The sequence below is a fragment of the Zea mays genome, chromosome 10 (genome assembly GCF_902167145.1).
Source record: "Zea mays cultivar B73 chromosome 10, Zm-B73-REFERENCE-NAM-5.0, whole genome shotgun sequence".
Classification (NCBI taxonomy): Eukaryota; Viridiplantae; Streptophyta; class Magnoliopsida; order Poales; family Poaceae; genus Zea; species Zea mays.
In genome coordinates this window covers 6,352,282-6,366,411 of record NC_050105.1, presented here as the reverse complement: position 1 = coordinate 6,366,411, position 14,130 = coordinate 6,352,282, and the positions used below count along the sequence as shown (strand labels likewise).

The 14,130-nt window shown below is 48.8% G+C and overlaps 1 protein-coding gene across 1 annotated transcript; it reads left to right on the top strand.

The window, feature by feature from the left end:
* The first annotated feature begins 7,412 nt into the window (after positions 1-7,412).
* Positions 7,413-9,146, top strand: LOC103640778 (Nuclear transcription factor Y subunit C-10). The gene is made up of 2 exons (XM_008664262.4): positions 7,413-7,470; positions 7,763-9,146. The coding sequence occupies exon 2, from the start codon at positions 7,793-7,795 to the stop codon at positions 9,110-9,112; it is 1,320 nt and encodes a 439-aa protein (XP_008662484.1). The 5' UTR covers positions 7,413-7,470; positions 7,763-7,792; the 3' UTR covers positions 9,113-9,146.
* The last annotated feature ends 4,984 nt before the right edge of the window (positions 9,147-14,130 follow it).

Genomic DNA, 14,130 nt, shown 5'->3' with positions numbered 1-14,130 from the left:
GTGGTTTTCATTGAGATCAATCTTGTAAGGGTGAGAGGCTCCAGCTTGTGGAGATTCCTCACAAAAGGGAAACATCTACTAAGGAAGAAAACTATGGTATTCAAGTGGATCGTTGGATCCCTTGAAAGGGGTTGAGTGCAACCCTCGTCCATTGGGACGCCACAACGTGGAAGTAGGCAAGTGTTCTACTTGGCCGAACCACGGGATAAAAATCGTTGTGTCACCTGTTGTTATTCTTGTGCGATTCTCTCTGCGTCTATTCACTTAATAATTGCTCTAAGTTTAATACTCACTTTGTAAAGAGCAATTAAGTGAAGAAGTCATCTCTTTCTCTTTAGACATAGCACCTTGGTTTTGAGTTCACTAACATTTCATAAACCAAGTTTGTGCTATTTAGTGTTGAATTTTATAGGATCACCTATTCACCCCCTCCCCTCTAGGTGCTCTCAAAGAGGTACTATGTTTATCAAACTGGAGAAACCTAACGGGCAGCTATGACCTCTGAGAAATCTTTGTAAAGGCTATGTAGTGATACCCTGCTAGGCCACCTAGGTAGTGGTCAATGGAGATTGGCTCTTTCCGGGCAGAATGGGAATCACGACTTGTGGGTAAAGTGTGCAACCTCTGCAGAGTGTTAGAAACTGGTATATCAGTCGTGCTCATGGTTAAGAGTGGCCTTGGGATCCTCTTTGATTAGAAGAACTTTGGTTACTTTTGTGAGGATGATTAATGATGATGGTTACAATTATGATCTCTAGTATTTCCTCTTGGAGGGGGTACATTTGGGTAATAACTGGGTTTATTACTAAAACTTGGCTCTACTGATAGTAATAAATACATGACCAACTAAAAGCAACCACTTAACCTAAACTCCACATATAGCTAGTCCACTTTAGCCAAACGGGACATTTGCTGAGTACGCTGATGTGTACTCACCCTTGCTTTACAAACGACCCCATCCCAGGTTGTCCCCATTGTACTCAGTGCTCAGGAGGAGATGCTGGCAACATGGAGGACTTTGAGGAGTTTCAGGACTACGACGAGTTGTAGTTTTTCTTAGTGGCAAACGCCTAGTCAGCTGCTTGTGAAGGTCTTATCTACTACGTTTCTTATTTCCGCACTTTGATGGTATACATGTTAATGACTATGTTATAGGGATGTCTTAGACATCTTGATGTAATAAAGTACTTTTCCGATGTTTAATTTGAGCAATGTGTGATGATGTCCAATTATGTAATCACTGTGTACGTGAGTTTCTGATCCTGCACGTACATGGTTCGCATTCGGTTTGCCTTCCAAAATCGGGTGTGACATATGTACACATTGATGTGTGATTGACAAAGAGAGGCCAAAATGCTTCTGAATATTGGGATTCTTTCTTGACTAGTGAAGACAAAAGCTACAATTCAACCAACAAGGAGTAGGGACCCACTGTCACATCCGGTTTTAGAAGGCAAACCGAATGCGAACCATGTACGTGCTAGGATCAGCAATTCACGTACACAGCAGTTACATAACATGGACATCATCACACAGTGCTCAAATAGTATTAAAAGGGAAATAATAGTCGATTACATCATATGTCTGAGACATCCACATAGTCTTTACAATAAATCAAAGTGCAAAAACGAAACGTAGATAAACGCGGCCTTCACAGGCAGCCGACTCGGGGTTGCCGCTAACCCATGCCTAGAACTCATCATAATCTTGGAACTCCTGGTGGTCTCCTTCCACAGCTTCATCCTCTCCTGAGCAGGGGTTGTAATGCTGGCAACCTGGGGATGGGGGGTTTGGTGTGTAGAGCAAGGGTGAGTACACATCAACATACTCAGCAAGTATCCTGTTTGGTTGTAGTGGACTAGCTTTATGTGGGGGTAAGTCAAGCAGTTGCTTTTAGTTGGTCAGATTATTATTACTAGTATAGAAAGCCAAGTTTTAGAATTAACCCACGTCATTAACCCAAACGTACTCCTTTCCAAATGGAAAGAGTACCACTTACCATTACCAGAACCAATACCAAGAACCATCAATCTCATTGCCACCTGCAATCCGAACATCTCTGATCAAGTACCACAAATCAATGGAGCTCCCTTGGCCGCTCATAACCGTGAGCACGGTAGATATATCAGTTTTCAAACACTCTACAGAGGTTGTGCACTTTACCCACAAGTCGTGATTCCCTTTCTGCCCGGAGAGAGCTACTCCCCATTGACCACTACCTAGGTGGCCCAGCAGGGCATCACTATGTAGCCTTTACAAAGATTCCTCGGGGCTGTAGCCGCCTGTTAGGTTTCCTAAATGCATCACACTCCTCCCCAAGGGGGCGAACCCAAGCTTGGCAGAGCGAGCCGCATACACCGAGCCCCATTAATGGCACGATGGCTAAGCGAACTACACCCTGGTTCCTCTAATTATTTAGCTAAGGGCATCCCATTCCACCCTCATGGTTGCACTATTTTCTCGGGCGGTCATCCAACAAACAGGTCCTTACGGAGAGGCACTCGAGAAAACCGCTCGAGCCCCCTTGAAGGCCACAAGTATAACATCATAATAAAGGAGGGGAAAACAGCGTATCATTGATAAATATCATCATATTCATTGATTAGAGTTGAGCAATAGCATAAAGCTAAACAATAATAATCCAACCCAAATAGGTAAACAAGGACATGGATAACAAAAGCTAGTCAATCCTTAGGTATAACTGTGAAATGCGGGAGGTGAATTAAAGAATGAATAGGACAGAGATAGGTCAAGGGACACTTGCCTCCACCAACCGACTGTTGCTCAGGGGCTTCTCCTGCGAGTTCATCGGGCTCCTCAACCAGATCGTTCTCTATGCGAGCGCAAACATACATACATCCACACATTTAATACAAAAGAACAGTACACCATACAATAGGATGCAATAAATAAACAGACGTTCCACGCGGGCTCGCAATTACGGTTAAGAGAGAAAGAGGAAAAGACAGTCAAGAAACGATCACGTTACATTATTATGAATTAAACCACTCGCTTAATTGAAGGGCATTAATTTGGACACTACGTTTAGCATAAAGTAAAGTCATGTTTCATGTCTAATCATTATAAGCAGATGAAGATAAATTAAAAGGATTGTCACGCAGCGAGATGCGCGACATAACACTCTAAATCGAATTAAGAAATCAACGACTCGTCGTGCGACAGAGCGCACGACGAGACACTTGCATTAATTATAAAGAGACGTTAAGCATCGTGTGACGAAACACACGACGACATATGTCATCCGAACTGAATTTAAAGTGGAACGTCGCGCGACTGCACGCGCGACGTCACACATTAAACAACCTGAAATTAAAATGGATCGTCGCGCGACGAAGCGCGCGACGCAGCACATTAATAGAATCTGAAATTAGACAAATTCGTTGCGCGACGCAGCACGCTAACTAACGGAGTTTGAAATCAATTAAAAACCAAGAATAATCACCGCGCGCGTGGGGTTGCGCACGCGGGAACGCGTTGGGGTAAACGGGGAAGCGTGAGGCCGCGCCGAGGCCACGCGAGCCGCGCCGGGGGCCGGGACGCCGCGCGCAGGGGCTGAAGGCCGCGCGCAGGGGACCGCGCGCCAGGGGCAGCGCGCCGGGGGGCCGGGCCGCCGTGCCGGGGGCAAGGGATGCCGCGCCGGGGGGCAGGGGACCGCGCCGGGGGCCGGGTCCGCGCACCGGGGGCAGGACCGCCGCGGGGGAGGGAGCAGGGGGGCGGGCGGGCCGCACCGGGGCCGGGGACCGCCGCCGGGGGCAGGGCCGCCGCGGGGGACGGAGCAGGGGGCGGGGCCGCGCTACCGCGGGAGGGAGCAGGGGCGGGCGGGCCGCGCCGCCGCGGGAGGGGCAGAGGCGAGCCGCCGCGCCGCCGCGGGGGAAGCAAGGGCGGGGGCGACCGCGCCGCCGCGGGGAAGGGGAGGGGCAGGCGCCACACCGGGGGAGGGGCAGGGGCGAGCGCCACCGCGCAGGGGGCCAGGGTGGGTCGCGCCGCGCCGCCGCGGGGAGGGAGGGGCGGGCCGCGCAGGGGCCGCAGGCCGCCGCACCGGGGCGAGTAGGGGCGAGCGCCATTGCGGGCCGGGGCGAGCGCGCAGGGGAGAAAGGGAGGGCGCGCGCAGGGAAGAGAAGGGAAGGGAGAGGGAGAGAAGAAGGGAGGGGAGGGGAGCTCACCTCGGGATCCAACTCCGGCGATCACTGTCTCCAAAACCTAGGGCACCACGAGAGAGAGAGAGAGATGGGAGAGAGAGAGAGAGGTTGCTGCGCGGGAGAAATCAAATGAGGCAAATGGATCTGGGGGAGGGGGCGCATGGGGTGGGCAGGGGCGCCAGGGGCGCGCGGGCCAGACCGGACCGGACTGGGCTGGGTTGGGTCACATCGCGGATCGAGACCCACGACACGCACGACCATTAAACGGACTCCAATCGTGAACCGAAAACCGAAACGGAACGAGACGAACACTCGACATCAGACAAAGAACTGCACTTCGGCATGATGCAACACTCATGACACTTAGGTTTTGTTTATACATGGCATGGACACCTGTCACTATACTGGTTTGAAATTGGGAAGAACGAGCGAAACAGGAAAAGAAAAGAGAGTAACGCCCGAATTTGGTGAGAGAAAAGAAGAAAAATTTCTACCCCCAAATTCAGGGCGTTACACCCACTTCTCTCATAAGCTTGCTTCTATACAAATTATTTATGCCACAAATGGGAATGTTATATGTGTTTCTTATGTATTTTCCATCTAATATGTACATGTACTTTGTGTTTTATTGAAGGTATTATAGAAGGCCCCTTCCTATTTTTTCATTTGTACTTTTGTGCCATATTACTCATGAACATCTTTTGTAAACTTGGAACAAAATTATCATTAATAACTAAATTCTAGGAATGGATGCCTTTGATATTTTATAGTTTTTGTGTTGCATATCATAATTTATTGTTTCAAAGTAAAATAATGTTGTTTTGGTTTCACTTCTAGGACATTACAAGATGAACAATGTTTCTAGTTCACAAAATATAGGTGGTCAACAAGAAAGTAACTTGATGCTTTTTAATGATCTTGCATGGCTTCTTAAACATTGTAAAAGTGAGAAGTAAAGAAATCTCATGATTATTACAAACTTGAAGACTCAATATAAAAAACTAGAAGATGTATTATAACTCATTGTATGGTCTAGGAATACATAAAGGAAATTACAGGAAAGCACACCGTTACACCACAAACAAGCAAACATAGTGACAAAGCAAAATGACAATCCAAGACTTTATTCTCAAATGACTAAAAAGATAAATCAAATGATTAGAAAGCACACTTTTACACCACAAATAGACAACCATAACAATAGAGCCAAATAACAAGGTGAAAGGGAAATGTGCCCTTGGGCCATTTCTATATTGATTTGGTGATTAAATTCTCGACACATAATGTTTAAACTAACATCATCTTACATGAGCAATAAGCATAGGCACGTAAAGCAAATTGACCTTGGAAGAGGGCAAAATGCAAATCTATATGGTGCCAAGAGAAAAGGTAAGCTCTCGACACTCAGTCAATTGTTTTGTGTGCTAATCATACTTGTCTAAGTGCTAGGGACTTATGAAGTCAAGCCAAAAGGAGCCTAAGAGACTTAGATTTAAAAAAGAGAAGATAGACTAGTCTACACTGCACCGGACGGTCCGGTGCCACCCACCGGACAGTCCGCTCTCAGAAATTTCATCCTACGTCGGCTATAATTCACCGGACCTTCCGCGCGGAGCGCCGGACAGTCCGGTGTGCCAGCTAGCTAATGGCTAGTGGCCACGTCAGCTGGGGGACAACAGTCATATGGTGCATCGGACGGTCCAGTGCTATCCACTGGACAGTCAGGTGCTCCTAGAATAGGAAACCACCAATCAGGGACTTTGTAGTCGTTGCACTGTTCACTGTCCGGTGTGCACCGGACAGTCCGATGCACCCACGGACAGAAAGCAACCAGGGCCTTCCAAATGGAGCTTCAACGGCTCCTAGGTCCCTTGGGGCTATAAAAGGGACCCCTATGCGCATGGAGCTCAACACCAAACATCCCTTGAACATCCTACGACATCGAGACAATGCGACCACACTTTTGCTTTGATGGATTGAGATTCGAGCATATGTTTTTGAGTTGTAACTCCGTTGTGTTGTCTCATGTGCTCTTCTCTCAACTTGTGTGTGTTGCTGTGATTTTGTCTTGTGTGTGTCTCTACTCTCTCTTACTCTTATGGTTTGTTTAAGATCAATTGTGTAAGGCGTGAGAGACTCTAAATTGTGGAGATTCCTCACAACGGAAAAACTTGAGATAAGAAAAAGAACCATGGTACTCAAGTTGATCATTGGATAACTTGAGAGGGGTTGAGTGCAACCTTCGTTCATTGGGATGCCACAACGTGGAGTAGGCAAGCATTTTACGCTTGACCGAACCACGAGATAAAAATCACTGTGTCACTTATCTACTTTACTTTATTGTGATTCTATTCTTTCTAGCACTTCACTTACAATAATGATCTAAGTTTAATACTCAACTTGTGAGAGCAATTAGTTGAAGTCCTCTCCTTTCACACTCTTCATTCGAACTTGGTTTTTGGTCTCACTAATTCATTTTAGACCGGGTTTATTTTTGTTGAGCTGTTTTTAAGGATCACCTATTCACCCCCTCTAGGTGCTCTCACAAGGTAACCTTTTTATCCTCACATGATTAAAGATATAAAGCAAGTAACTAGAAAAACACACCTTTACACCACAAACAAACAAACATAGTAATAGAGCCAAATAACAAGTTAATGTTTCCCCCCTTAAATGACACGATACACACCTTCACACCATAGACAAACATCCTTAGTAATAGATCCAAATGATAAGGTAACCTTTATCCTATGAATAGAAAGATAAAGATAGTGTCATAAAAGTGTAGATTTACACAAAACATGTATCCATTGCAATAGTGCAAAGAAAAAACGACAAGCCTTTGAGAGTGTCTAATAGGTTGCACAAAATAGGGTTTTATCTTGATCCAAGCATTCCACGAGCATCTTAGTTGTCATATATATGTCCACAAGTAATATCTAGGAGAACCAGAAAGTTATTTAATATTACTTTAACAAATAAATGATTAAAAATCAGCACCAAAGATGGAAAATGATAAACCGACTATAGCTTGAGGATATAAAAGGAATGGTGCAAAGATTGCATCATACATAAAACATTTATAAAATGACCAAAATTTACTTATGGATACAAAGGATAGAAAACAACAAGATATCATCAACAACTAACAACCTTATATTTTATTAGTTTTATATTCTATTTTCTACAACAAAGTGACCCCTAGGTTTGTTATAAAAGCCAATGTATGTGGTGCACATTCTCATCGATCACCAGTTGTGCCTTTTGGAGTTTTAGCTATTCTACGCTTTGAGAGTTCTAACCAATTAAGGTACAACATCTACCTTTTAATTCTTGAAATTAGTTTATATGCGGGCATGTTTCTAGTTATATACTCCCTCCGTTTCTTTTTATTTGTCGCTGGATAGTGTAAAATTGCACTATCCAGCGACAAATAAAAAGAAACGGAGGGAGTATGTACTTCGAGAAATTATGTTGAGTTCCAAATCTATGCTTGGTAGGAGAATACAACTAACAACTTGTTGGGTGAATCAATAGCTCATTTTATCATTATTAAAATACAAAAAGTAAGAAATAACCATATGAGTGCTTTGGATATCTAGGTGAATCTATCAAGACCAAACAAGAAATAAATGGATCGTCCTATTAATATCCGTACATCACCAAGGACGCCCTTGTCGTTGTCCGAGCAACAAACGATAAAAGAATTTTGGAGGAAGAAACAAGAAGAAATTGAGGCAATTGAGGACTTTGGAGAGCACACAATCCCCGTGACCTGTCTCAAAAAGGTTATTTGTGCTAAGAAGGGTAAAATGATGATGACGTCTGACACCCCAACATTCATGACAAAGGCATGTAAGATATTTGTGCAGGAACTTTCACTCAGTGCTTGGATGTGTGCCAATTCACACAACCGTAGCATCGTACTGGATTCTGATATTGCTGAGTCAATTGCCTCCATTGAGTCATATGGTTTTCTAAATGATGTTCTATGCGCACATCTTGAAAAGTACAAGTCTGATACACATCTACAATCTATAAAAAATCCTCATCACAATAGGGCTATAAATCAGTCACCAACATATCTCCAACCTCTTTCTCATCAATACCAAATGACACAATTTATTCCTCAGTCTACTAGATATTGTCCCTTTATTCACATTCCTCCAACTTTACCACAAACTAATGATATTCACATGCATCTACCCTTGCCACTCCCACCTATCACATACATGACCAAGGATCTTGTGTTCTTTGAAAAAGGCATTAGCAACAATGATGATGCTATAGATCTTGTGACTCCTCCACAATTACTTCCAGAAGCACTGTCCAATATTCCAAATAAGTGTTACATGTGTAACATTGCTTCTACTGATACATATTGTGTTGGTAGTGCTAAGACTTGTAATTTTATTGCTGAAGATGGAGACATGGTGTTCCATTTTCCATATGTTCCTTCAAAGCCTTTCCAATTATCAACCTCATTACCAATGACTAATGGCGGTTGTTCTATATATACTGATATCACCGAGCTGAATCATATCAAATTAAAGGTAACACATATTGAAAAATCTACATATGGCATTAATCCTGAAGCTACTTTCAATGTTATTGATGGTCAACAACATGCGGGAGATGAAACCACTGCTGCCAATCATATGCATACTGAACATGGAGAGTTAGATGCAGAATTTGTTACTACTACTAATGCTAATGCAGATGACAACAATATAAATTGGGACGAAGTTGACATGGCAAGTGATTCCATGTTGATGGAGTTTTGGAGAGATGTAATGATGAAAGAAGACCCAACATCTTTACCTGACACTATCTCTACCAATGATACTATTTTAGATCCTAGTGATATGTTAGAACTTGAGGGGTGCTGTGATGATTCTTATCTTCTTGATGATGTCATGTCTAACACAAGTAACGATGTAAGGCATGGCTAGATGAAGGCAGGAGAAGCAAACATGAACATATATGTTTGTAGTGACAAATATTTGTTTTGTTTATGTCTATGTCATATGGCTTCTCTAATAAATACAAATAGACTCACACTTTATCATATTTGAGCAATCAATTTTAGGCTAGGGGGGAGATGAGGCCACATTAGAGCAACTCCAGTAGTTATGTATAATTACACTGCCTAAATCATAGATTTAGCAAGTCCTCAAATAATATAGGAAACAAAAACTCATCTCTTCCAAGGGTTCTCTACATATTACTTTCTAAATATGTTAAAATTTGACATGTCAACAAATTTGAGTGGGATCGTCAGCGACGACAAATTCAACTTGTGATCTGTGTTGGCCTTTTGATTTGTTGTCAAAATTGTTTATTCGTTTATTCCCAACATGTGCACGTGCGGTTGCTGCATTGGCAACTGTTTAATCTCTAGGTGACTAACTGTCGCAATTGTGCATTGATGGCGTCGACGCATGGGCTCTGTTAGTGTATCTTCACTACAAAGTGAAAAAGGCACCAAAATACAGAAATTACCTCTAGTTTTTTTATTTAGGGAGTTGGTAAATGGTTGTTAAATGCAGGGAGAAAATGGGGGTTGATGAGAGATAGCTAAATCTAGAAAGTTCATTTAGAGAGCTGTTGGAGAGGAAATTTTAGTTTAGCTACCTAAATTATTGATTTGTGGGTCTTTTAGAGAACTACTACAGTTGCTCTATGAGAAGGTTTACGTGGACATAGATAAAGTAGTTGTTGTTGAATCTTGCAAAAATGGGCCAGTTAATGATGTTGGTGGCCAAGATAATAAAGTTGAAGTTGAATATTATCAAGCTAAATTTAGTGAAGTTAAATCCACACATGTGTTAGTAATGATAGACCAAAGCCTACAATAGGCCATACCAATGGGCTCACTTCCCACCTGCTGCTGATTTTGTCGGCCCATGCTCGTGGCGCCTCTTGCCAGCAACCCAGCGCGTCCAAGCTAAAATTTACCCTAGGGAGCGGTCCAGTCACATCTAGATCACTTCAACCCCCACCTCATCCACGTGATATGTACCACTAACATGCGGACCAGTAGCGCGGGGCCACCATGTCATGTCAGTGCCGGTTAACCCGAGTAGCGTCCGGGCATGTGGCGGTTGCGGTTTACCGTGGTCGTGCGCTGGCGCGAGCCAATCAGGAAGCTCCCCGCCAAAACCTGGGGTAAGGTACGTGCGCGAGTTGGAGCGTCATGCACCTATCACAATGTGGGGGAAGTGGGGGAGGCGACGAGGCAGGCGGCAGGAAAATAAAAAGCGTGTGCACTTCATTCACTTCGCGGCCAGGGGATTCGTCGGACGACCCCACACAGCTGGATGGCTTCTTGCCTGTCGGCGTTTCAACCCCGGGGGTCCCTGGACCGACGAGTAAATTGTCGTCGCGTGCCCCAGCCCAGATGGGTCGGCGCGAGACGGAGCATGAAGGGGGAAAAGCCGGAGGGAGACAGGCGTAAAAGGGGAAACCCGCGGCCTTCGTGTTTGTCCCGCGCCCAGGTCGGGTGCGCTTGCAGTAGGGGGTTACAAGCGTCCGTGCGGGAGGGAGCGAGAGGCTTATGCGTGCGTCGTCCCGTCCTCCCCGCGCGGCCAACCCTCTGTAAGAGGGCCCTGGACCTTCCTTTTATAGGCGTAAGGAGAGGGTCCAGGTGTACAATGGGAGGTGTAGCAATGTGCTAACGTGTCTAGCAGAGAGGAGCTAGTGCCCTAAGTACATGCCGTCGTGGCAGCCGGAGAGGTTTTGGCACCCTGTTTGTGTGATGTCGTGGCCGTCGGAGGAGCGCTGGAGCCTGGCGGAAGGACAGCTGTCGGGGTTGTCGAGTCCTTGCTGACGTCTCCTTGCTTCCGTAAGGGGGTTGAGAGCCACCGTCGTCATGGAGCACGCGGGGCGCCATCATTATTTGTTTTACCGGGGCGAGCCAGATGGGACGCCGGTCTTGTTCCCCGTAGCCAGAGCTAGCTAGGGGTAGGGTAATGATGGCCCCTCCTATGGCGTGGTCGGTCTGAGCCCTGGGTCGGGCGAGGCGGAGGCTCCTCCGAGGTCGAGGTCGAGTCCGAGCCCCTGGGTCGGGCGAGGTGGAGACCGTCGGCTGGGGCCGAGGCCGAGTCCGAGCCCTGGGGTCGGGCGAGGTGGAGTTCGTCGTCTTCCGGGGCCGAGGCCGAGTCCGAGCCCTGGGGTCGAGCGAGGCAGAGTTCGTCGTCTTCCGGAGCCGAGGCCGAGTCCGAGCCCTGGGGTCGGGCGAGGCGAAGTTCGTCGTCTTCCGGGGCCGAGGCCGAGTCCGAGCCCTGGGGTCGGGCGAGGCGGAGTTCGTCGTCTTCCGGGGCCGAGGCCGAGTCCGAGCCCTGCGATCGGGCGAGGTGGAGCTTCCTATGGCGCCCGAGGCCGAACTTGGCTGCTGTCAGCCTCACTCTGTCGAGTGGCACAGCAGTCGGAGCGGCGCAGGCGGCGCTGTCCTCTTGTCAGGCCGGTCAGTGGAGCGGCGAAGTGACTGCGGTCACTTCGGCTTTGTCGACTAAAGGGCGCGCGTCAGGATAAGGTGTCATGCCTTCCTTGCATTAAATGCTCCTGCGATACGGTCGGTCGTCGTGGCGATTTGGCCAAGGTTGCTTCTTGGCGAAGACTGGGCCTCGGGCGAGCCAAAGGTGTGTCCGTTGCTTAAGGGGGCCCTCGGGCGAGACGTAAATCCTCCGGGGTCGGCTGCCCTTGCCCGAGGCTGGGCTCGGGCGAGGCGAGATCGTGTCCCTTGAGTGGACCGAGCCTTGGCTTAATCGCACCCATCAGGCCTTTGTAGCTTTGTGCTGATGGGGGTTACCAACTGAGATTAGGAGTCTTGGGGGTACCCCTAATTATGGTCCCCGACAGTAGCCCCCGAGCCTCGAAGGGAGTGTTAATACTCGCTTGGAGGCTTTTGTCGCACTTTTTTGCAAGGGGACTAGCCTTTCTCGGTTGCATTTTGTTCCGGTGGGTGCGCACGAGTGCACCCGCCGGGTGTAGCCCCCGAGGCCTCGGAGGAGTGGTTTGACTCCTTCGAGGTCTTAATGCGTTTCGCGATGCTTCGGCCAGTCTAGTTGTTCCCTCATGCGAGCTGGCCGTAGCCCGGGTGCTCAGTCGAGTACCAAGTTCTCGGGCTGGTATGTTGACGCTGTCAACGGTTTGGCCGGAGCCGGGTTTGCGAGAGCAGCCCCCGAGCCTCCGCACAGAGCGAGAGGACGGTCAAGGACAGACTCGACTTTTTTACATACGCCCCTGCGTCGCCTTTCCGCAAGGAGGAGGGGGGAAAAGCGCCATGTTGCCCTTGAGGGCGCCGAACATGGTGTCTCTAGTGAGCTGTTAACGGGTAATCCGAGTGGACGCCCGTGCCCCATTTGTTAGGGGTCGGCTAGTGGCCCGGAGGCGCGCTCCAAAAGTACCTGCGGGTGATTTGCCGGACCCGGTCCCCTTTTGACGGGGTCCGAGGGCTCGATGCCTCCCTCTGATGGGATTCCGTTACAAAATCATTCTCGTTGGTCTCGGAAATGTCCTAGGGTACCTCGGGAGCGTAGCCCGAGCCTTGGTTATGTATCGAACATACCCAGGGTCATCCCTCGCTCTGCGTCTGAGGCGGCTGTCAAACCCTTCAAGGGCCAGCCTACGAACCCCTGATCAGTAGTGGGCGCGGAGCCCGAGTGGTCTGAGGCAGCCGTTGAGCCCTTTCGAGGGGCCGGCCTTCGAACCTCTGACCAGTAGTGGGGGCGGAGCCCGAGTGCTCTGAGGCGGCTGTTGAACCCTTCCGAGGGGCCAGCCTTCGAACCTCTGATCAGTAGGGGGGCTCGGGGCTCGCTTCCTTCGCGGAGAAGGATCCCTTTCGGGGTATCCCCTTTCCCAGTCCCTGTTGTAAGAGAGAGAAAGAGGAAAAGGAAAAGGATACGAAATTGAATGACGTGGCGCACCTTTTTTGACGCGGTCATTATGGCGGAAGTGAAGCGTCGCCTGCTTCTGCCGCCAAAGGTGCCGCCTGTCCTGCCGCAGAGTTAATGCGACGGGACGAGTGGTTCGCGGGGCAGCCGTTGCGCGTGCGCGAGCCGTTCGAGGAACGGAACACGGGCGCGCCGTCTTCACGCCGTGGGAGAGGGTTCTCTCGCTGTCCCAGGAGGGGACGTGAGCTTGGCTGACGACTTGACCGCTGCTTCCGCCCGCCTGCCACCGCCATTACTGCCGGCCCATTTCTGGCCGTATCGACCATCGCGCCTTCTCCCGCGACTGACTGACCCGTGACCGATGTGCCTGGTTGGCATTGTTGGGTCATGTGCAGGGTTGCCTCGAGTCGCGGTACTGGTTCCGCAGTCGAGGAGGCACGGTAGTGGCATGAGTGGCGGTGCAGTTTCTTGTACGTAGCAACCGGCGCGCCGGTTACATGACTTGTGGGCCTGGGCCTCCATGCTGGACGCGTTGAAGTTGAAAGGGTGCGCCCCCTTGGTGCGGTCGCATGCCGCCTGCATGGCGGTCCGCCCTTTCACCCGCTGGTCTGGGCGAAAGTGGAGGAATGCTCGTAACCGCTGGGCAGTTGCGCGCACCGTGCGCGGCGGTTTGGCTTCTTCTGCCCTGGGCCAGCTTGCATGACGCGTGGGACCCATCCCCCGTGTCGTAGGGGGAGGACCTTGGAGCGTGTTGGAGAAGACTCAGCCCGCGATGGCTGAGGACGCAAGTGGGGAGAGTTGCCTTTAAAAGGAGGGTGACCCCCTTGAAAGGCAACCATGTCTTCGCGCTCCCCTTATGCATCGCGTCTTTCCAGCTTCCGAGCCCCCGGATGGGGAACACTCGCAATCCTTCCGCCTTGTCGTTGGAGGAACGCAACTTCGCAGAAGTTGGTACCTTTCAGCCATCGTTCGGCTTCAAGGATTTTCATCAGGCAGCCCGGCCGCATCCCCTCGCCGGTGGTCACCTAAGACGGTGACCGCTAGTTCGATGGTGAGGAGAAGCGAGCCGGGCTGCG

Coding starts and splice junctions, on each gene's coding strand:
- LOC103640778 (XM_008664262.4), top strand. CDS start 7,793: ATGGATCGTCCTATTAATATCCGTACATCACCAAGGACGCCCTTGTCG.